The sequence below is a fragment of the Dipodomys ordii genome, unplaced genomic scaffold, assembly GCF_000151885.1.
Source record: "Dipodomys ordii isolate 6190 unplaced genomic scaffold, Dord_2.0 Scaffold57, whole genome shotgun sequence".
Taxonomy (NCBI): domain Eukaryota; kingdom Metazoa; phylum Chordata; class Mammalia; order Rodentia; family Heteromyidae; genus Dipodomys; species Dipodomys ordii.
In genome coordinates, this window is record NW_012267273.1 from 6,925,803 (window position 1) to 6,941,261 (window position 15,459).

General features: G+C 33.8%; 1 protein-coding gene across 2 annotated transcripts in view; it reads right to left on the bottom strand.

Annotated features, from left to right (window-relative positions):
- The window catches only part of LOC105989667 (chromosome unknown open reading frame, human C1orf27), a 32,939-nt gene that overhangs the window by 5,875 nt on the left and 11,605 nt on the right, over positions 1–15,459 (bottom strand). For both annotated transcript variants that reach the window (XM_013021828.1, XM_013021829.1), the window contains 8 exons: positions 13,428–13,534; positions 11,951–11,987; positions 10,829–10,969; positions 10,002–10,097; positions 9,615–9,680; positions 5,961–6,089; positions 4,682–4,772; positions 410–595 (listed from right to left, as the gene is read on the bottom strand). In XM_013021828.1, the coding sequence (XP_012877282.1) occupies positions 410–595; positions 4,682–4,772; positions 5,961–6,089; positions 9,615–9,680; positions 10,002–10,097; positions 10,829–10,969; positions 11,951–11,987; positions 13,428–13,534 (853 nt within the window). The remainder of the gene's footprint in view (positions 1–409; positions 596–4,681; positions 4,773–5,960; positions 6,090–9,614; positions 9,681–10,001; positions 10,098–10,828; positions 10,970–11,950; positions 11,988–13,427; positions 13,535–15,459) is intronic.

Below are 15,459 nucleotides of genomic sequence, written 5' to 3' on the forward strand. Positions count from 1 at the left end.
TGCTTATTTGGTACTAAGGAATCAAACCCAGGGCCTCATGCATTTTAAGCAAGCACTCTACCACTGAGCCACCCTCCTAGCCCCTAGTTAGATGACTTTTGAGAAAACTTTTCTATTATACTAAAATAATACCTAAAAGCTACAAGCTTTCATCTATTTAAGGCTAAATTTGTCTTACCAAAATCCACTTGCTGGACTTAAAAAAACCTGAATTATCTTAAAGTGTGATACAATTTCCAAAGAAAACAGTGTATGCTTATTTATACAGAGAGAAACTCATCAGATTAATTTTAATTGTCTTAGTATTATGAAATCTCAGAGTTAGCTTCATGGAAATCTAAACACATGAAATTTAATCCAGACATCTTATAAGTGAGGTCAGCTGTATTCTAATTAGATTCTTACTTACCTGTGTTTATTTCCTCTGCAACTTCCAAATCATCTAGTTGAATCATCTGATCTAACATTTCTATAAAATGGTCTCTGATTTCTTCAGCTGACTCATCACCAAATTTATAATCACAGAACATTACAGTAGAACCAGGAATGGGGACAAAAACTCGGTGAGGGAGGATGTGGAACTCTTTCTCAGAATCTAAAGGAGAGAGAACAGTATCAATATTTAGATAAATCTTTCACTGGTACATATTTTAGAAGTAGATGAAAACAATAACAGAAAAAAAGCTTGAGATTACAATGCATTTATGATTGGTATCACACTACTGAGTTCTATTTTAACTTAATTCTCTTGGCTTCATTAAGAAATTAAAGGACACTACTATAAAACTTAAAAATTTACCATTACCTTAAAGATAAAGTTGCTGATGATTACACATTCTTGCTTAAATAACATCCTATGATGGAATACTCAAGAAGAATTCTTAAATTTTACAGCCAACTTTTCCCTTATTCATGCATATTTGCAGTAAAATTGGGGCCTATCTATAGGAAGTATATAGGACATACTATTGTCATCATACTAGCTATGAAATGTGTTTAAGACACTAAGCATATATTTTGTAACAACTCCATCTTACTTTCTTTTCCTTTACTTTTGAGAGAATCAGTCTGGCTCAAAACATAGCCCAGGCTGGCCTTGAACTCAACAGCTGCTTTTTGGTTTTCCTAATGGGATTATGCCAGTACAGCAAAACACTTGGCTAGCTTGCTTTTTAAACTTCTCTATTGCTATTCTTTCTAGTATGCTTATAATGTTTTGGTAAAAGGTATTGAGGAAAAAATCTGAATTACAAAACTAATGAATAACTTAACTACATTTTTTTGGATACTTACAAGTTAGAATAATATATTGTCCCCAAATTTCTAATATAAAGGCATTAGCTCAAATAAGCACATCATTACTGTTTAATTCAGCAGAAAAGAATAAGTAGAAAACTGGCTCATTTCAATAGTAATATTATCAGAGAAATGCTTTAGCTTTACATACAAAACTAAGATAAAGAACAAGTCCTTAAATGTCATGACTTAAGGTTCTTCTAGATTCTGTGTATTATTTTATTTATTTCTCTCAGTAAGAACTGAGAGAATAATTTTCCTCTTTGACCAGACTGCCTCCTAGCTGTACAACTACATGACTGCAATTTGTGCTGCACCATGTAAATAGTCTACATGTCGATAACAGATATATTCTATTGTAAGCAATCAATATTTGAAGCATCTTAAGACAAAAACTTCAAGATATACTTCTATTATTAAACTCAATTTTTCTTTTATTTTCATATCTTAAAATCAATTATAATGTTACAAGTTATTAAACTGGTGATTTTTTTAAACTCTTGATATGTTAAGATCAACTATATGGCTGAGAGTGTGATGCAATTGGTACAGCACCTGCCTAGCAGGCACTCTGACTTCTAGTATTATACATACATACATACATAATACACACATATATAAGAGATAGCATTTTAGTGCCTAAATAAGACCAATTTTTTCAGTGGGTTTGAGATTTAAAATGGGAAAAAGGATCATTTGGGGGAGGGAAGAGTCCCTTAGGACTATCCACCAACAGAGTATTCAGTTCAATATAACTTGAGTAAGACCAAACAGGAAATCTTTTTCAACTTAAGCCAATTTTATAAAGAATGGGTTGCTACTGGTTAAAAATAGAATCCTGGCACATAGAAACAATTATATAGAAAATGTGATATGTAAGCTAAATCTAAGAGCAAAAGCACACAAAGGGATAAGAAGTATAATCAGGCAATAGAAATGTGGTACAGGCAAAAGATTACAACTATTTTGAAAGGATATGTACATGAATAAATAGTGATGTAAGGATGAAAAGATTTCATGATTAATGACCTAATCATGACCTCTATTTTGTAATCAAGGGAGGATCCTCCTATCACAGTACACAGGGAAGAACTGAATGAAGACTTACAACAAATAATAGGGAAGATCTGGCATACATTTTAAGGGGAATCAAATAAAAGCACTCTTAAGTAAAAGCACTGATTGGCATTCCCACATTTTACTTATTTCATTGAAAAACCAAGTCTTTCAATATGAACAGTAAGAATTCCAAGAATATGTCTATAATAAACATTGGAAATATAAAGTTAACATCTGTAATTAGGTAGATTACAAGATAATCATTATACATCTTACCATATCTGCAAGATCATAACATTTAAGAAAGATATACTGAGTAAAATGATCAGGACCCATGACATATACATAAACAAACAAAACAATAACAACAGAAGCTGGGTGCCAGTGGCTCATGCCTGTAATCCTAGCTACTCAGGAGACTGAGATTTGAGGATCACGGTTCAAAGCCAGCCCAGCAGGAAAGTCTTTGCGACTCTTATCTTCAATTAACTATGAGAAAACCAGAAGTGGTGCTGTAGTTCAAGTGGTAGAGTACTCGCCTTGAGCTGAAGAGCTGAGGGACAGCACCCAGACCCAGAGTTCAAGCCCCATGACCAACCAAAAAATAAAAAAATAAAAAAAACCACAATAACAACAGAAAGAACCATTGTGTATGGTAAAGATATGGTCCCCAATGTTAATGTTAATAAAAATGGGACTTTTGAGAAATAACTTGATTGAAAGGGATATGGTCTAACTAATACATTGATGGATTCATAATATGAGGTAACATTATGAGGAGGTAGCAGAAACTAGTGTGGGGCCTACTCAGAAGACTTGGTCACTAGAGGTATGTCCTTGAATATCTCCTACTACCTTCCCCACTGCTTCCTGGCTACAATAGCAATTACTGTTACTCAAGGTTTGGCATATATTAGCCTGAATATGAGACTTTACAAAATCATCTATTTTAATCTCATAGCTTCCAAAAGCAGCTATTACAATTCTTGTTTTACACTTTAAAAAAATGGAGCTTATGGAGGCAGGATGGGAGGTCACTATGCTAGTAGCAGAAGAGACGCAGAATCTGACATGGTTTTGACATGGTTTATTTTCCAAGAGTCCACATATTGGGAGCCTAGTCTTCAATAAGGTGATATTGGGAAGCACAACTTGTAAGGTCTAATAGGTCCTTAGTCACTTGGAGACAGGTCCTCAAAAGGGATTAAAGTTCTTTTCATGGGATCCTGGTTAATTCTCTCTTTCATAAGGATGTTGTAAGTCTTAGGTAATATGCTTTTACCCAATTCTCTTATTTCTGTAACTATGTTTGTGTTCTTTTTGCTTTGTCTTATGTCTTATGTATACCCAATTCTCTTATTTCTGTAACTATGTTTGTGTTCTTTTTGCTTTGTCTTATGTATATTTTGTTGTTCTTCTTGTTGGGAATAAACACAGGCTTCATATCATTTCAAAACAATTGCTTCATGTATGATTAAAATTCATATTTCATCAAATTTGTATACTATAGTAATTGGAACTTCAGGACTATTTGTTAAATATGGAAAGGCAATCTCAAAGATCTAACATACAAAAATATAGATGGGGTTAATATTAGTCTATCAAACCTAATATATAGATAGAATAGTTACTAAGGGGTAAGACACTGACTCAACCTTGATTTTCAAACTAAGAAGGTCTATTAGACCTTTACATGCTGGAAAGCATGTAAATTAATGTATTTTACAAATAGTGCCTAGTGGAGGACCTGTTTGCTATGTGATACTCAAAAGTGATATGTTAATACTTTGATTATACGTAAGTTCTTCAAAAAGATCAGGTATTTAAAAACCTCATGGTGCTGGGAAGGTGGCTCAGTGGTAGAGTGCTTGCTTTGCATGCATGAGGCCCTGGGTTCGATTCCTCAGCATGACATAAGCAGAAAAAGCCAGATGTGGAGCTGTGGCTCAAATAGTCTTGTGCTAAAGAACTGAGGGACAGCACCCAGGCCCAGAGTTCAGGCCCCATGACCGAAAAAACCCCACAAAATTGTGACTTTAAAATGTTGGTAGTGTTCACTAAGAAAACAAGATTTTTAAAAAATTGTCCCCCAAATAGTTAAATATTGACAGATCTGCCATTATAAAGTGTTAAAACTGTTCTGGAAGGAAAACAACCGAAAAATTATCTTAGAATAATAAAAGATGTCATTTTGTTCTAAAAAACACTGTAAGCGATGGCATATCCCTTATATATTGCGATCTTATTGTATAAAAATAAATACTTGAAATAAAAGTACTGATTTTATACTCAGCATCGAATAAAAGTACTTATTTTATACTCATAACTTTTTTTTCTGATATTTCATTCAAAAGCAGATCCTCAAATAGTATTTCACAACGATCAGCAACTGTGTTCAATATATCTCTCTTCACTGCCTATAGAGAAAAAAGAAACAAAAACAAAGTAAGAAATAAATACGTCAGGTTTGCATTAATTAAATAAGAACACAATTATTTGATTATCTAGATTATGTCTACTAAATATCTTACTCATCACTCTATTTATTATGTCCCTTAAGTTAACAAGGCTAACATATTTATAGTGTAATGATTGACAAATTTGCTTAATCTCATCTAAATAGTAAATTAAAAACTAATCTAAACGAATCTTGCCAGCATTCCATGTGTTTTTATTACATAAATACCAATCATACTTTTTCAACTTGTAAACCGTAGAACACTATCTAATATCTAGTAACTCTTTTTTTTTTTTTGCCCAGGCTGACCTGGACCACCATCCTCCTGTTTATGGTTCCTGCCACAGTTGAGATGACAGACATATACCAGCATGCTCAAACTTTCCTTTTGAAATGAGGTCTTGTATACATTTTTGCCTGGATTTACCTGGAATCATGATCCTCAAAATATCAGATTCTCACACAGATAGGATGATAAACGCATTCTACCACACCCAGCTATTGGTTGTAAACTTTCTGCCTGAGCTAGCCTCAAATTGTGATCCACCTGTTTTCTGTCTCCTGAGTACCTAGAATTGCAGGCACAAGCCACCAGTGGCCAGTTTATAAATATTTTCTTTTTTAAGATAGATTGGTAAGGTGGCTCAGTGGTAGAGTGCTTGCCTTGCATGCATGAGGTCCTGAGTTCGATTCCTACATTAACAGAAAAAGCTGGAAGTGGCGCTGTGGCTCAAGTGGTAGAGCACTAGCCTTGGGCTGAAGAGCTGAGGGACAGAGCCCAGGCCCAGAGTTCAAGCCCTAGGACTGACAAAAATAAATAAATAAATAAATAAAATTGAGCTTTCTAAATGGACTTGGTAAAATGAAACCCCCTTAAACAACTACATGATGTCAATAAAAAAATATATTCAGTTTTCCCAACAGTAAGCATTTTAAACATGTTAATATGATTCAAGTATGGAATATTTCCTAAGCCTCTAGCATTATAAAGATGAACAAGTAAATGGTGGGTATGTGGAAATCTTAGAATCAATTACATAGTATATTTTATTGCCTATTGGGTCTTCATCAACTAAAATTTTAGGATTTTGAGTAGCTATGCTGACCTGCTTTCACTTTTCATACGCCAACAACACTCCTTCCATACCTGTACAGCATCTTTCACCTTGGGCCTGTTGCTGTGAATATATGCTCTGCATTTTACAGCACCCTTAAGGTTTATAGAACCACTGCATGTCTGGACTGTGGCTGTGGATCTGTGGTCTGAATTCAAGAGCTGAAAGATAAACTTTGTTTCAGTCTTGACAACCAACAATAATTAACTATATGGCATTGAAACATCACATAAATCACGTTTAGGAGAAGGAAATTTTTAAAAATAACATTTTAACCATTTGGGTATCAAAGCTGCTGAGATGAAAGGAAATTTTTACTAAGTCAAGAATATTTTAAATATTCTCCATAAATTATTTAAAAACCTCAATATTTCTCTTTATAAGTTATATTTTATAACCATTTTGAATGTAAGTTGAAATAAAGCCTAACTACATATAAATATGTTCTTATTAACAAAGACATGCAAAGTATCAATCTGCAAAATATTCACTAAGAAATGCATTATTTACTGATTAGTCTGGTAAGCAGTGTGAAGATAAAAAATGCAGACATTAGTTGTGCTGATAGCTTTAGTATGGTCTTGTTTGTGATCATTTGGGTAAATGCACAAGAGTGGGATTGCTGGGTCATAGGGGAGGAGTTCTATGTGGAGTCTTTTGAGGAACCTCCATACTGCTTTCCAAAGTGGTTGAACAAGTTTACACTCACACCAACAATGCAGTAGGGTTCCCTTCTGGCCACATCCCCTCCAGCATCTGTTGTTATTAGAGTTCTTGATTATAGTCATTCTAACTGGGGTGAGGTGGAATGTTTAAATAGGGATACAGGTTGATCCATTGTAACAATGAGATGTACAAGACACTATCTTAAAAACAAACTTTACAATTAAGGTGTGGAGTATAGTTGTGGAGGTGAGAGGGAAGAGATGGTAGGAGAAAAACAATGCTTGATAAGAAATGTACTCATTACCTTGCTCATGTAACTGTAACCCCTCTGTACAATATTTTCACAATAAAAAAAACATTAAAAATGCAGAGAAACATAGTATAGTAGGAGATACCAAGTGTCCATGAGAACTACACAAAAGGGGCTGGGAAGGTGGCTCAGTAGTATTGTGCTTGCCTTGCATGCTTGAGGTCCTGGATTTGATTCCTCACCACCACATAAGCAGAAAAAGCTGGACGTGGTGCTATGGTTCAAGTGGTAGAGTGCTAGCCTTGAGCTGAAGAGCTGAGGGACAGCTCCCAGACCCACAGTTCAGACCCCATGACCAAAAACACACAAAAAAAGAACTATACAAAATAAGTATACCAAGTAGGACATGATAAATATGGTAAAATTATAATCAATGTATACCCTCCCATTTATTTATATACTTTCAATACACAACTTCCACATGCTAAATGTAATGCTACGGTTTGTATACATAAAAATAATGTCAACTATGAGTGTGACCACAAAATATTAATGATTTTAAACTGATGAAATGGTTGTTATTTTCATATCGCAGTTCCATCATTAGTGTAAGGAGTACTCACTCATGCTTGGTTTTCAGATGTTTTACATTTTAACCTCACCATCCTAATATGTACCAAAACAGAGAGAGCATGAAATGTTACAAAGTCCCTTATTGACAGCCTATCTTCACAAGGAACATAAAAAGCATGATTAATGAAACTGGTCAGGATGGGAAGGGATGGTAAGGGGAAACAAAGGAGGAGGCTACAATGCTTGATAAGAAATGTACTCATTATCTTGCCCATGTAATTGTAACCCCTCTGTACAGTATGTTCACAATAAAAAAAAAAGGATTATACCTAGGAGAAAAAGTCAACAGTAATATTTGAAAAAAACTGGTCATGATAAGAAGATAATTTATAATTCAAGTACACTTGAAATAAATCAGTAAATAAGTGGTTTTGCTTGGGAGAATAAAACAAAAGTAATACAACTTGAGAGAAGTGTTACATGCTTAGAAACTAAAGAAGAAAACAAAAAAATGATAAAATACAAAAATGTGAGTAAACATAGTTACTGAAAAGAGCATTAATAATCAATGTCTAATACAGTTCAAGCAAAAATTAGTTATTTTTAAGAATTCAAATTTAACTATGGCTAAGGTCTTGTTAGTAAAAAGTCCACCACAGTTCATATAATTTTACAGGTCTATGGTCCATTAAAAACTTCATCATCAAATGAAACAGTAAGGTGACAATGTTGATACTGTTTTTTGGAAGAATGCTATGTCATTGGTACAGTTCACTGGTATACCAATCAAGTATGTGGGAGATGGAGCTAAGATTACAGACATAAACTACCATGGCTACTTCACTTTATAAATACCTTCCACATATCTATTTCTATGGCTCCTCGTACCTTTAACTAATTTCATTTATATATGTTTTATATTGTAAAGATTTATCTTTTTATTTTATCACGTTCTTTCCCTTATTGTTTTCCTCTTAACTCTGCTTTTCCTTCTTTTCTCTGATCTATGAAGCCCCTCCTTTATTTTATTCATTTATTTTTATTATATTAATTTTTAATTACATAGATTATTCTATATTATTTTTGCTATCTTCTTTTCTAAGATTATTGCTGATACAGTAGTTGGCTTTATTTTAATTGCATTTCTGTATCTAGTTTGTCCTGGTAGTGATGTTTATTTTATCCCCTCTGAGAGGTACTAGAAATTGATATATCAAAAAGCTGCTCACTAGAAAGGAGGCCTCCAAATTAAACTGGAAGAGATGTTCAGTTTTATTAAAGTTGCTTAATACTTAATATCTTTAGCCATAAAGGAATTGTAAGAGAGAGATTCAATCTCACTACAGTTAGAATTACTATCAAGAAAACAACCAATTCTGTCAAGGATGCAAGAAAGAGAACTCTCATTTACTGTTAGTGAGGGTGTGAATCAATGCAGCCACTAAAAAAATCAGAAGGGAGGCCCATATAAAGTTAAAATAGAAATAGCCGGTGATCCACGTATACCACTTCTGAGTATATATGTTAGAGAATCTTTTATCAGTATACAATGTAGTTACCTAAATACTAATACTGATTGTAGAACTAGTCACAATAGCAAAGTTATGAAGTCAGTCTAGATATCATCAATGATGAATGGATTAAGAACACCACACAAACATACATACACACACACACACACACACACACACACACACACTTCACACTTTTATTCAGCCATATCAAAATTATGTCAACTGCAGAAAATAGATGGTAGGTAGAGTTCATCATAGTAAACAGAATAAGCCAGATCCACAAAGACAAAAATCACATGTTTTTTCTCACATGTGGAATCTACGTAAAATAATAAACAAAAAAAGTAAAAGAAAATTATTTAGGAAGATAAAGGGGACCATGGGAAAAGGGCAGACAATGTAAGAGAAGCGAATATCACCAAAGGACAACTCATACATACATGAAATACCAAATACATTTATAAAGCCCTTTAATCTATTAAAACTAGTATACATTGATAAAAAACTTAAAAATTAGGGAAAACATAAATAAAATGTTTCTTGTGAGTACTGTTCATGTAACTGGAAATCTTATACAGTTTCTTATATCTGTAAATTTTTCTTTACTCTGAAATGCAAAAACAATTTCACTAAACTATGTTAAAAATAATACATTTTAAATAAGTAGTATTTAAAATACTTACCAAATGTGTTAGTACTCGAACATCAAGAGAATGACTGGTTACTTGAGTATTTCCTCTAGATTTTTTCTAAAAAAAAACCACAATAGTTGTAAGAAAACTATTCTACATATAGTAAATACCTGAGAGAAAAAAAGCAATCTTATTTCTCATTTGCACTTACCTTTTTATACAAACATATTACTTAACACATTTTGTTTCAATCAAAATTTAGTATGAAGTTTATAATATGAAGACTAAATTAAAATGACACACCCTAATGCAGGCTTTATGATTCTAACTACATCAGAATATCAATTAGTACATGAAACCAGTTTTCATGATGGCCAGTACAAAAGATAAATCTAAGCACAAATTATTTCATAAGAAGGTAATTTTTCTTTTACTCACCTGTCCTTCTAATAGATCACAATCTCCATCTTTAACTTTTCCATTAATTAAATAAACACCATTTTCTATTTGCTTGGCCCACCGTGTAAGTCCATTCTTAAAAGAAACATAACATGGAAATCTTTCAGATATAATTTCATCTCCAACTCTCTAAGCTCAATTTTTTTCTACTTAATACATTGAAAATTTTAAAAGCCTTAACTCTCAGTTTTGAAGTATTTAAATCTACTCAAAGAGTCATAATAAAAAAAAAAACCTATACCCTAATCATTTGGTACCTTATCCACATAATAATTTTTCCAATCACTGTCCTAAGTTAACATATATATATCACAGATCAGTTTTATTAGCTACATGAATTTTATTATATAACAAAATTTAATCATGTCCATTATTGTTCAAAGTATGGTAAGAAAAAACGATCCTCAAACAAATAATATAAAGCAGCATTAAAGAGGAAAAATAAGTAACATCATTTGCCTTCTTCAATTTGGAAAAATAATTGAAAAATGAAATAAACTTTACAGAAATATAAATGACTTGAAAAAGAAGACAAAACCAATAAGTATCAAGAGAAAGTATAAGACTTAAACAATATAGCTACATTTTACATAGGTTAATTAACAAATGTTAATTAAGCATCTATGTGCTAAATATACTAGTATAACTTGACACTCCTAATCTGGTTGGAATAATTTGTTAACTACTCAGATATAACACAATCATTCTAAATGCAGTACAATTATGAGGATATGAAATGACTGTCAGAACCAGGCAGCAGATTGTCAAGCAAATAAGCACTGTTACCACTGTTACCACTCTGATACCTTTGTATTTTTCTCCAGAGTATAGGTGACAGAAGTAGTAGAAAGTGGGATATGAATGTTAATATTAACAGTACACTCTAGGGAAAGCCATGAGGTGGACAGTCCATTCTGATACTTCCAATCTGCTGGTCTTGGTGAACACTTAAGCAAGGGATAAAACAGAAAAACATAGACGATATAGTTTAGATAAAATATATGCATTGATGAAACATCATGGAAGCATACAACCTAACAACTAGCATAAACTAATATCCAAAGTATTTGGTCGTATTTCTTGATCAAAGGGTAAACTAAGTAGAGAAGAAAGCATACATTAAATTCAGTACTAATTTACACACACTAGGCAACTATGGCATCCCCCAAAGGACAGATAGGAAAAGGACAGAAAGTTCTGGGTTTAGAATATGAAAACTCCTCTACACCTCATGCATTTACTGATCTCCTCTATAGTGACAATTCTAAAAATTCTGATTTGTAGCAAGTAAATATATTCTAGTAGGTGTCAGTTGTTCTCCGTTTTTTGTTCCTCCTTGTTAACAAAACTTAAAAGTTACTATTTTTTCATCTTAACACAATAATGATCTGGATTCCTGAATACAGGTAGCTTATTGACTAAGCATGCTAGTTACAAAGACATTTTCAGTCACTTTTATAATCACCTTCTTTTGTTTTAATTTTTTTTTTTGAGTCTGGGTGTGGGCCCTGAACTCTGGGCCTGGGCGCTGTCCCTCAGCTCTTCAGCTCAAGGCTAGTGCTCTACCACTTGAGCCATAGCACCACTTCCCGCTTTTTTTCTTTTTGCTTATGTGGTGCTGAGGAATTGAACCCAGGGCCTCATGCAAGCAAGGCAAGCGCTCTACGACTGAGCCACCTTCCCAGCCCCGTATAATCACCTTCGTAAATGTAAGATTAAATATGTAAGTTAGCAAAAATATTTTAACAACTAAAATTTTTTCCTTAACTGTAATAAAATTACTCATACTCTGAAAAAAAAGTGATTATAGATAGCAATAAGGAATTATAGCACTGAAAACTTTTCAAACAATATAAAAGAGAATTTTTTAATGTTTGCAAAACAAAAATCTTTAAACATTTCTAAGAGTAAAAATCAATTCGTCTTACCTTTGGATCATGGACATCATAAGTTCGACATGATATTCTTTACTAATTAAGGATAGAAATGAACAAAAAAGAATTAATTCTTAATAGTTACCAAAATATACACCACCAAAAAATAAATAGTACCTGCATCCAAGAATTTTTACACATCACAATGTTATATAGCTAAAGATGTATATGTAAATGTATAGACATGTTTATGTGTACATACATATAAACTGTTCAGAATATAGTAATCTTGGTGTTTTAAAACACCAGGATTTCTCAACATTATTAATTAAAATAGAGTGGAAGCATTTGTAAAGTTTCCCTCAAACATGACTTGTAAAGCAAAAGAGAGTGCTGGTTTGGATGGGATCAAGCATTAGAATATCTATTAGGTTGAAAACTCATGCAACTTCCCAGGTAGATAACAAGTAAATAAAAAGCTCATTTTCTCTAAGACTCATCATTTTGTCTCCAAGGAGTCCTAATTTATTGGGCCCTTGGAGTGCTACTCCTTTAGTGAGGCTGCTTCTTGCTTGGAAGTTCTTCCCTGGTACATTAAAGAGAAAACACTCTAAGGAGGTCTTGTAATTGGTTTTTAGATTTACTCAATCCTGGCCAAAGGCATAGGGATTTCAAAGAGGTCTATACTGTCCAGCATAGTGCATCTATGCTTTGAACTGCACATTTTATCTTTAAGGAATAAAGGTAATTTTTTTTACTAAAATAAAGCCATTAAAGCTGGGTACCAGTGGCTCATGCCTGTAATCCTAACTACCCAGGAGGCTGAGATCTAAGGATTGTAGTTCAAAGCCAGCCTGGGTAGGAAACTCCGTGAGATTCTCATCTCCAATAAACTACTCAAAAAAGTTCCAAGTGGAACTTGGTGTGGCTCAAGTTAGTAGAGCACTCCCCTTAAGCAAAAGAATCTCAGGGACAGTGCCTAGGCCCAGAGTTCAGCCCCAGGAACCAGCAAAAAAAACAAAACAAAACAAAAAAACATTAGTCTGACTGTCCGTAGGCATGTATATCTCCTTACAAGGCTTACTAAGGTATGTAGAGATGACTGGCAAAGAACTTAATCCTCAGTCCTTACTATTCAAAATTTTCAATATTATTACTATTGTTATTATTGACAGGCCTAATAAAAATTATATATTAACAAAAACAAAAAGCAGACTGTAATTTTTTATTTAAAAAAAAGGATTATTTAAGCCAGGTTCTGGTAGCTAATACCAATAATTCTAACTACTCAGCAAACTGAGATCCAGATGATTATGATCTAAGACCAGCCTGAGTAGAAAAATCCATTAGACTCTAAAATAAAAGCAAAAAGATAGTTGGAGTTGGCTCAATTGGTAGAGTACTGCCAAGCAGCTCAATGCTCTGAGTTTGAAATGAAAACCTGAAGACATTAATAAATGTTTAAGAAAATATTGTGAACACTGTTTTGGTGCCTTATACTTGTAACTATAAACACTTAAGTAAAGGATACTTTTTTGTAGAAGAGCAAAGATGAACTAGCACCCGTTCTGAGACTTCTTCCTCGGTGAAACTCCATAATCTTTTTCTATTCATAGACTTTACCATAGCAAATATTATCTGAAAGGCAGAAAAATAAAACACACATTAATTTGATGCAAAACGAAATTAGTGGAAAAGACAATTACAATGTCCCTAAGGCTTCACTTAGCTTTAACATTCCATGTCTACTATTGATTTTTACTTCCTTCAAATCTAAGAGAATTGATATATTAACCATTTTGGATTCTTTTTTGCAGGGGGGGGGAGAGGGGGACTGGTAGCAGTATTTCTTAGTTTTTTCACTCAAGGCTAGCACTCTATTTGAGCCACGGCCCCATTTCTGGCTTTGGTGGCTAACTAGAGATGAGTTTCACAGACTTTCCTGCCCAAGCTAGCTTTTATTCTTGAGCCTCAGATATCAGGCTCCTACGTAGCTAGGATTATAGGAATAAGCCACTGGCATCCAGCTTCTTTGGGAGGGCAGAGGGGCTTGAATTCAGTACCTGGGTACTATCTTTTACCTTTTCTTTTTCACTCAAGAGTGGGCTACAACTAGCCAGGCACTGGTGGCTCACACCTGTAATCCTAGCTACTCAAGAGGCTGAGATCTGAGGAGCATGGTTCAAAGCCAGCCCAGGTAGGAAACTCCATGAGACTCATCTCCAATAAACAACTCAGAAAACCAGAAGTCAGAGTTCAAACCCCATGACCAACCAAAAAAAAAAGATTGGGCTACAACTCCACTTTTTAATTTCAGTATAGTTTACTTTTAATATGATTTACATTAAAATTGTGTTTAAAGTAAAAAATATAATTTTCATTAATGATTAACTGGACATGAAAAATTAATTTGGGGCAGCTAGAATTTACATGAAATGTGGAATAGAAATTTTCAGTTAGAAGATGAAATGTAACTACAAAACAGTGCAGCTTGTTCAATTAGCTGCTTTTTTTTTTTTTTTTTTTTGGTCCTATGGCTTGAATTCAGGGCTTGGGCACTGTCCCTGATCATTTTCACTCAAGGCTTATGCTCCACCACTTGAGCCACAGCTCCACGTCTGGCTTTTTGGTGGCTAATTGGAGATAAAGAGTCTCAAGGACAGGCCTCGAACCATGATCTTGAGATGTCAGTCTCCTGAGTACCTGAGAATATAGGTGGGAGCCACTAGCAACATTTCTTACTTAAATATCACAAAAGACTTAACATAATATATAAGGATGCACACACATAGAAAAGTCCATGTAATGTCATAAATTTGCATTAAGAAGTAAGCTAGACCCAGAGAAATATTGGTTGCATGGATTCCCTCATTTGTGGTAGCTACCATGTGCCTGCAAACCTACAAGCAAACACACTGCATGGTTAAAAAAAAAAAATACTCTGGTACATGATAAATTATACAGGTCTCTAGACATTCACACACGGTGAGACCAAAGGAGGATATTCTCAGGAGAGGTATACAAAGGCCCTACATATGTGCATCTAATTATATAAAATAATATTTATCAAATGAACTCCAAGAAATAGAATTTATTTTCTTTGTTGTTATTTTTATTTTCTTTCTTTTCTTTTTTGTCTTGTTCCTTTAGATCTGTTGTTGGGAGGGCCTGCGGGGACACCGAAATGGAAGGACAAATGGTGAATAAATGCGGCAGTGGTACTCACTTCACACTATATTGAAAATGAACTATAAAATTTGTGGGTGGGAATGGGAGGGAAAAACTGGAAGAGAGTGAGGGAAGGGGTAACACTGTTCAAAAAAAAATGTACCCATCTGACATGTAACTGTAATTCTTCTGCACATCACCTTTATAATAATAAAAAATACATGAAAGAAAAAAGAATTCTAAAATACACACTTGATAAGGGTGGGATGTCATAAACATGGTTCTAAGCTTCATAACACTAATATGCAGAGAACTGTAATTTATTATCTAATTTGAATGATCCACAAACAAAAGAAACAACTGATCAGAAGATCTACAACTTTTTTGATGCTGAT